The sequence below is a fragment of the Enoplosus armatus genome, chromosome 19 (genome assembly GCF_043641665.1).
Source record: "Enoplosus armatus isolate fEnoArm2 chromosome 19, fEnoArm2.hap1, whole genome shotgun sequence".
NCBI lineage: Eukaryota > Metazoa > Chordata > Actinopteri > Centrarchiformes > Enoplosidae > Enoplosus > Enoplosus armatus.
The window spans coordinates 887,501-896,984 of NC_092198.1; the positions used below are offsets into that span (position 1 = coordinate 887,501).

Genomic DNA, 9,484 nt, shown 5'->3' on the forward strand with positions numbered 1-9,484 from the left:
ACACACACCTGTACATTGGTCACATCAGGCTGAGCTGCCTGGTTCAATGTCGTGTTTTCTTTTCTGTCTGCAGTGAATAAAGTGACTGTGAGACGACGTCTCAGACACAAACAGCAGAACCTCACAGGGTCCACTACAGGCCCGTTTGTCTTCGGTCCTTTCAGCCGACGGGGCTGTGCTGGTTCCTGTACATGTTATTTGTCAGAAAGAAAGATCCTCCTCTTGTTTTTATGCAGGACATTCTGCTGGCTGATGAAGGTCGGGGCTTCCTCTTCGTCACTTCACTGTAGATGGAGAACAAACTGACTCCATCGACACTCTGAAACTCTGAGATCGTTTAACTGATCTGACTAAACACTCACGGAGATGCTTCATTAAGGGGGCACTATTTCCAGTCTTATACTCTAATATGAAACGTAACTGGAGCTCAGCAGCTAACTGGTCGGGATGAAGGTCACTCAAAAAAAGGCGGGTGAGAATACACAGCTTTTTTATTTTACAACGCATGTCAGCTGGGATCAGCCTCTGGGACTTTGTGACGATGCCAGAGAAGCTGAAACTTGAAACTCTCTGGAGGTTTCGACTGAGCGGTCCTCTGAAACACCCGCTTTTATTTCAGTCTGGTGGCGAGAAAGGACGAAGAGCTGTGATCAGAGACTCGCTGAGCAGAACAACAGCTGGAGTCTGATCGTGTTACCGTCGCCCACTTTCAGTTGTTAAATACTCCCTTGAATGGTGGACTTTTACCTAAATTTGACTCCACTTAATAAGACGTCTCCGTTTTCTCCTCTTCTGGTAATTGGCTGCTGCTGTTCAGTCTCTCTCACAATCTTATTTCACATTATTAGGCTTTTATTGTGAAACATCTGCAGGAAGAACAGCAGCAGCATTGAGCCTCTCTCCGTCTCTCTGTCTGTCTCTGTCTCTTTGTCTCTGTCTCTCTCTGTCTCTCCATCTCTGTCTGTCTCTGTCTCTCTCTGTCTCTCCATCTCTGTCTGTCTCTCAGCTCTTCCTGTCCACTGTCTCCATAGTGCTTCTCATGGTGGGACCTGTTGGGTCTCTGTAATAATAATAATAATAATAATAATAATAATAATAATAATATAAAGAGTCGGTCTGGACCTGCTCTATTTGTAAAGTGACTTTTGTTGTGACTTGGCGCTATATAAATAAAATTGAATGGAATTGAAAATTTAATTGAATAGTTTCAGTCGTACCTGTTGTGGCAGTGGGCGGGGCTGCATGTACAGCGGCTGGCTCGGGGCGGCGGGCTGCTGCTGGGGGGGGCTGAAGTACGGCGGCTGACCCGGCTGACCGTAACCACCCATGTTCTGCTGCTGCTGACTGTACTGAGAACCCATCTGAGGATTCGAACAGAATTTTGATGCAAATAAATGAGTGTTAACATCCACCACCGTTATGAGATTATTAAGAGTTGGTTTGTCGACATAAACAGTTGGTGGAGCTAATTCTCCAGTCGATAAAAACTATTTGAAAAAAGACAAAAATAACGTTCCACTTGTCTGAGGTGTTAACGTTGGTGACAGACGGACATGAAACTCTTCTGTTGAATCATCAGAACAAAAGATGAACAACATGAAAATAAATATCTGCTACACAAAGCCTGTCAACATAAAAACTGAAGGAGAAGAAGTTAACTACAACTCCCAAGGTGCATTTCAGTAACAAACATCCAATCACTGAACTTCAATCAGTGACTGGATGTTTGTTACTGAAATGCACCTTGACACAGATTCAACGATTACTTTTAACTGAATAACTGATGAATTCAAAAACTACAGCACCGCGTTTGTTCCAAATTAACTTCCTATTCACACCTCTGGCAGGCTTCTTCGCCATGGCAACAGCAGCTGAGGCTCATGGGTATTGTAGGATTTAGAGCCCAAATGAAAAATGATGATCACATTATCGAGTCCAGCGTCTCATCGCAACATTGAGGAGATCATTAAAATGGAGCCATGCTGTGATATTCTAATAGAGAAAGTGACTTATATTCAAAATGTAAACCTCTATGATATAATACTCCATATTATTATTATTATTATTATTATACATCAGTCGATCTACTGTCCACTGACCTCTGACCTCTTTACTGCTGGAGTCTCTGGTGTTTCTGCAGCTTGTTATTTACTCACAGGACTCTCAGAGTCACAGGAGAATCACATGATGATCGTCACTGAACGCAGCAACATTTATGATTTTAAACGCATTCCTTCTGACTCCAGATCAGCTCTGGTCTGCCTCTGGTGCAGCGTTTAAGACAAGAGACGACCAGCAGAGCTAAGCGTTGAAGGACAAGACGTCTCACATGTAAAATAACCAGAACATTTAAATGTAAAGGTACGTGTCTGAAAAGGCCGTTCTATCAGCTATAACAAGTTTCACGGCGTTTCACCTTTAAACTGCTGCTCTCTGAAATGCAACGTCCACATTAACATTTATACCACAGAGCGGCTGAGACTAAACCAGGGTTGAAATGTATTCCAGTACTTCCACAGACCCCCCCTCCTCAGATCGTTATCCCTCTGAAAGCACATCCTCTCCTCCAGAATAAAAGGCCACAACATGCAATAAGACGCAACCTCGCTGCAACCTGTGAGAGGCGGAGCTGCGAGCAGCTGCCGGAGGACCTGAGGATTAACTGCCTTGCTCAAGAGCACCTCCCGCATGTACTCCGACTCTCAGTGGTGACGGCGTAACATCAGAGTGATGATGTAAGCAGGTCACAACCAGACTGAGCTGAGGCCACAAACTAGAGCCAACACGATCTTCAAGATTCTCACATTTTCTGACAGATTATAAACTAAATGATCAAGCCAAGAATGAAAAACATGATGATGAGTGATTCACACTCTTCACTACAGATGCACCATCATCTGCGGTGAAGAGTTTTCAGGCTGAAGGTGGAGCGTTTCTGAGTTCCCAGCCAGGTGAGGGAGGTGTCCAGGTAACCAGCAAGACATGTGACATCGTTTCTCAAATCATCTTAAAGGAGCAGCTTTTGTGAAACAGTGAGACGTTCAGATGGATTTGGATTTCCTGTCTGTGTGTCTGTACAGACCTGTGCAGACCTGTGCAGACCTGTGCAGTACAGACCTGACCTGTACAGACCTGTGCAGACCTGTGCAGACCTGTACAGTACAGACCTGACCTGTACAGACCTGTACAGACCTGTGCAGTACAGACCTGACCTGTACAGACCTGTACAGTACAGACCAGACCTGTACAGTACAGACCTGACCTGTACAGACCTGTGCAGACCTGTACAGTACAGACCTGTACAGACCTGTGCAGACCTGTGCAGACCTGTACAGTACAGACCTGTGCAGACCAGACCTGTGCAGGCCTGTGCAGTACAGACCTGACCTGTACAGACCTGTACAGTACAGACCAGACCTGTACAGTACAGACCTGACCTGTACAGACCTGTGCAGACCTGTACAGTACAGACCTGTACAGACCTGTGCAGACCTGTGCAGACCTGTACAGTACAGACCTGTGCAGACCAGACCTGTGCAGGCCTGTGCAGTACAGACCTGACCTGTACAGACCTGTGCAGACCTGTTGACCTGTGTGGACTGTGGACAAGAAACCTCCAGAAACCAGAATCAATCTAAGCAGCGCAGAGGGGGAAGCCGACGGGTCGACATCCAATTTCATCTGGAATCAGAGAGTTAATAAAGGAGGAGACCCGGGGGCCGTCTGGGGCCCCGCTCACATACAAGTCATTACATTTCCTCCCTCTCAGCGAGTAGAGGACGCTGACACAGGTTCCCTCCGGCTGAACAAAAACAAACGTCTGTCAACCTGTAATGATGTAACAACGTCAGCGTTACTCTGAGAGGCTTCAGGGTGCGACTCCACATCAGAGGACTGAAGGAGGAGAAGCTCCGAGGGAAGAAAACGGTGATCTGAGTGATCCACGACCTGAGAGAACAGAGACGAACAGCAGGAGACAACGACGGAGAAATCCTCCTGAAATCCTCTCGGCAGCAGCAGAAACCTGAGGCTGCAGTCCTGCCTAACTTACCTAAACACCAAAACTAAAACAAATGAAAGGGGACTTCATCACATTGACGAATAAATCATATCAAAATGTTCAAGTATCACAAATCTGTCCTGTTCTTGTAACATCGCCCTCAATAATAATCATCATATCAACCAACCCAAGGCTAGACTCACCTTGACCAGCTGTCACAGCCCCGTCCACATACTTTTGGCCATATAGTTTTACATCAGTGGGATGATATTACAGTTGCAACCAACCATTATTTCAATTATCTATAAATCTGCCCATTATTCTCTCGATTAATGGTTCAATCTCTGAAATGTTAAAAAGACCACGATGGCGTCGTCAGTTTGCTTTGTGTCTGAACAAACGACTAAAACCTGAAGATGTTCAGTTTACTGACAAAGAAAACCAGCAAACTGACACATTTTTGCTTGAGAGACAACTGAGATGATCAATTGATTATCAAAATAGTTGATCGACTACTCAAATACTCTACTCATTGTGGTAATGCCACAGCCATTATTGGCTTATTACAAATATAATCCGCACCAGTGTAAATGTATTATTTTTACAATTTTAAACTTCACAAAACTTAAGTTCAAAAATGTACTGTTGCGTTTGCTTTTACTTCGTCTTTGAGAACAAAGTTCATCTGTAACTGGAGACATATTGATAACGCAGATGAACAGCTGGATTGTGCGGCAGCTGTGGTTTGGAAAGGCTCTATAGACGTTTTAAAACTTGTCACCATTAGAACTGAATGCAACTGACTGAAATCAAACTCTCAGCATCTTTATTCCGACTCCAGCTACAGAAAGTTGCTCTTGTGACGTATCAGAGGCAGCATCGGTCGCCAGTGAACCCAAACCAGCCGTCTGGAGTCTATAAACAGCCTCAGCCCAGTCTGCACCAGGAATAGCCTGACCCGGCCTGACCTGGCCCGGCCCGGCTCTGCAGCGGCTGTGTGGTCTGACAACATCAATAGCTCTGTTGTGGTCCGAGAGGCTCGTCCACAGTGACGAGGAGGTGATGCTGCAGATGAATCTGCAGGACGGTTCATGAACAAAAACCAGCTCAAACTCAAAACAGGTGAAATCGCACCAGTTTCAGTTTCAGTGAGGCAGGAAACACTGACGCAGCAGCTCCAAACCATGGACGTACAATAAGACCTGGACACGGCGCCGCCGCTCAGCCTCGCTTCCAACTTCTCCCAGTGGGCTGCAGACCCCGGAAATAAACCCAGAAGCTAGAAACTTCTCTGGTGTATAATTCTTATTGGACTGAATAGGCGGCATCTTTACGTCCAGTATCCAGTTCTTATGATACATCAACAAACGTCTTCAACTGCTTCATCAGACAACAAGATACAAACTCTGGCTGTGAGGCTGCTACAGAAAAACTACAGCAAAACTACAACATAACTGAGACGTGTAGGAGGAGATATACAGCGCCTCCTACCTGTTGCTGAGGATACTGCATCCCTCCCATCCCCATCTGCCCTCTGATGGGCATTCCCATCGGATATCTGTGGGGGGAGGGGGAGCCGTAGGGCTGGCCGGAGTATGGCGCCCCCTGCTGCTGGGAGTATGGGTTGGCGCTCATACCGTAGAGCTGAGATCGCTTCATTGCCATCGGGTCCATGGGCGCCACCTGGAGGAGAGAGACCGCAGTGCAGGTTTGCTGTGAACTTTAAGTCTTTTTACAAAGTTCCTTCAACTTTCAACCCAAGAAGTGTTTTTAAAGCGAAAAAGTCCACCTGCTGATGAAGATCATGTGACACAGTTGAAAGCTCCAGAAAAAAATAAAAGGTAAATTGACGTTGTGGAGAGATTGTTTTATCAACTGGTATCAGAGACATCAAGCGCGTCTGAGGAGGATGGTACTAAAGCTGGGTGAAAACTCAACAGCTGAGCTGCAGCACTGATGCCGTTTAATACCAACGAGCACGTTGAATAGAGTTTCTCCCAGAGGAGGCACAGTTTGCTTATCGCCCAGCCGGCATCGGACAGTAAACACATCACATGCCAATAATGTATAATAATATAATGTACAATATAACAAAGTCTCAGATTCAACTGAAGCAGCACTCAACATGTGAGCAATCCAGACGCCTGGGAGGCCACTTTAAACTGGAGTCAACAGTCACGCCTGGGTACGCTTTAATATTCACACACACACACACACACACACACACACACACACACACACACACACACACACACACACACTGTATCTGACACACTGACATAATAGTAGGTGAGAGAAGTGACTCAGCAAGAACAGATGTTTCACTGCTGCGGCTAAAAATAGAAAGCATTTTTGGATTTTACACACGTAAAGAAAACATTTAATCCCGTTCTTTAATGTTTTCTTTGGACGACACATTTCCATCAGTCGGCTCACGGAGAGGAAATAAAAACACAAACACGTCGAGCAGCTCTGGAGCTCTGCCAAGTCCACACAGCTGTCAGCTGGAAAACACCTGATCAAGATGTAAACAGAAGGATGGAGCTCAGCGTGACATCTGACAGCCTGATTCTCATAAAGGGTTAGTCAATATGAGATATATATATATATATATATATATATATATATCATGAGATGATATAGATTTGTCAGATATCACCGATTTTGCTTTACTGTTAATACCAAAGTATTTCTATGGGACTTTTGATCTTGATCCAGACAGTCCTGTCCAGTCTCGTCTGGTCCCGACTTTATAGTTTTTTTATAGTTTCTTTGTGCGACCAGCAGCCCCAAACAAAGATATCAACGATCAAAATAGCTGATTATCTGTAGATCACCGTATCCATTAATCGACCAATCGCTTCAGCTCTGATACTCACACCCTGCAGAACGAGCAGGTTTTACCATCTTTATTTGGATTCCACCTGGGGAACAGGTAAACAATTTGAAAAATAAAATCTTAACTCCACTAAGGAGGCTCCACTTACTGGCTTTTTCCAGCCCTTTCAACCACATCTTGACGGTCTACATCAGCAGATGGAGTTCGCTGACAAAGAAATCTGATTCACTAAAAAGTTAAATTCTATGTGGTTTTAAAACTGAAAATTACTCTGTTTATTTAAATGACTTAACTGATTGTTAATGTGGGCTACGTGGATAAAAACACGTTTTATTATCTTGATTAAAAAATAGGTGCAGTGGATGGAATATTTTTGAATCCAGATAGTTGAAAGGTCTTTGATGATTCTGGAAATACTTCAGCAAATCAGCATTTAGTGTGTTTAAACAAGCGTCTGGGTTTGTCAAAGACTGTCAGGGATTAATCTCTCAGAGAAACGGAGGCTTCTTTCTGTGACTCCATGTTAACAGACGACAGTCACAAACTGGTGATATCATCAGACCTAATGTTCAGAAATCATTTTTATAATCTATTATCGTTATGTCATTTTTCAAGCAAAAATGCAGAGGAAATGTGATTGTTACGGGTTCTCAAATGTGAGAATGTTCTGCTTTTCTTGGTCTTCCATCATAGTAAACTGGATATTTCTGTTGGTCGGACAAAACAGGACATTTATTGGGTGTCTTTGGTTTTCTGATGTTTTTTTTTAGACCAAACAATTAATCGATTAATAATCAGATTAATCAATAATGAAAATAATCGTTAGAAGTTTGAAGCTCTCTATGCAAGCAGTGCAAAAAGCCTCCTACTATCTTAAAGTAAACTCAGACACTAAAACGCCTCCAGCGTGTCTTGATGAGCAGTGGTCATGGTGAACTGTCCCCGACGTGGGGCAGGACTGACTGGGGACAGGAGCCATGCGCCGGGGCTGAGGCCTCCAGCAGGCCCGGGCTGCGGCGGGGGCAGCTGGAGGAGCATGACGAATATTTCGCTCCAGTGTTATGCCGGTGGTAATGGGCACATGGCTAATCTGCATGTGTGAAGGTCAGGGCTCTTGTGTGGAGATGGGGCCATAACGGGCTCCCTGCCAACAAACTTGAGGCCAGATCAGAAGCTGAAAGGAGGCAACATGGAGCTGAACTCCTGTCTACACGGTGGTCTATTAGCGTGACAGAGAGGGCAACACAAGCCGAGGAAACAAATTCACTCCTCACATGACTTCAAAAGAGATCATTAGCATATGAGAAGCAATTAGTGGCTGTCAGAGTTGAACGAAGCTGTCAAAAAACGGCAGGCGGCCGCAGCTAGCTAATTGTCAAGTCCTGTCTGCATGTCAGTGTTCTCACACTTTCTTCCACAATATATGAGCTAAATGTAATCACAGTGTACACCACAGAGCATACAGTGAGCGAGCTGCCGTCATATATACATCCAGCCTCCTCAGGCCTGTGCGGCTCGGTTAACAGTAGCTAAAAAATGTTAGCTTAGCCTAGCAAGCTAAAAACGGAGTCACCTTGGACACGGAATCGAAACACTGACTTTACGAACTGCTGTTAACTCGTACGGCCGTTATTTACTGTCGCATATAAAATCCATTAGTTGAGGACAAACCTTTATTCGTATTCGTCACAAAATTCCAAGTTTGTGCGTCGAGCTCTATAAATGACGTCTATCTGCAGTGGAAGTTAAAAAAAAATACACCTAGCTCACCAGCTAACTGTCGTTAGCTATTTGGGTTAGCATAGCGGCTAACTGGGTGATATAACGTAGGCTAGCAGGTTAGCTATAATAAGATGACTATCTCTCATTAGTCAGACTAGTTTATTACCAGCTAACAACAATGAACCGCAGTTTAATAAAGCGTTATTCACCTGGGATCTGCCGCTGCCCTGCCCGTTGTTCCCCGGGCTCATGGTGGGTGGATTTCTTTGTTGTCCTCCCCAGCCATGAGTAGCCGAGCCGTACTGAGAGCCCATGTCTTTAGCCAGCCCCATGCTCGGCTGTTGTTGTGCAGAAGGATTATTATAATCTGGATATCCACTTCCATAACCTCTCATCATCGTGCTCGGAGACGTCAATAACTGATTCAAAGTCGGTGTAGCTCCGGACGGGTGCAGCTGCTGCTGACTCTGTCCGGGGAACCGCTGAAATCCTCCGTTGTTGCCGCCGCCGCCAACTCCACCTCCGGCCGGGGAGCTGGAGGCAGTCATAGCCGCTTTGCTGTGGTTAGCAGCGGCCGAGTTGCCCGGGCCCATCAGGTTATTCCCCTGGCGTGAGGGACTCATCATGCCTCCATATCCACTATTCCCATAGCCGGGTCGATAGTTCGGGTAGTGGTTATACGGGCTGTTGTTGTTGTACCCTTCGTGGGAGTTCTGAACCTGATCCATAGCGTTGTGTACCGAGTGCGCCGCTCTTACCCCAGTCCCTGGGCTTTGTTGTCCGCCATGTTGATCAAAGTAAGGCCCTCCTCTTCCATTCCCATAATAATGATTAAACTCAGAGCTGGTCCCACTCGGAGGAGGGTTGTTGTTGGTGGTGTTGGTGGCTGATCCCAGGCTGGCATCCATCCGCTCCTCCTCCTC

At 45.5% G+C, this 9,484-nt stretch overlaps 1 protein-coding gene across 1 annotated transcript in view; it reads right to left on the minus strand.

Annotated features, from left to right (window-relative positions):
* arid1b (AT-rich interactive domain 1B) overlaps positions 1-9,484 on the minus strand; it is a 35,123-nt gene extending 25,639 nt beyond the window's left edge. The window contains exons 1-3 of the mRNA XM_070926120.1: positions 8,771-9,484; positions 5,492-5,683; positions 1,218-1,361 (exon numbers count right to left, since the gene is read on the minus strand). Of these exons, the coding sequence (XP_070782221.1) occupies positions 1,218-1,361; positions 5,492-5,683; positions 8,771-9,469 (1,035 nt within the window). The 5' untranslated portion in view covers positions 9,470-9,484. The remainder of the gene's footprint in view (positions 1-1,217; positions 1,362-5,491; positions 5,684-8,770) is intronic.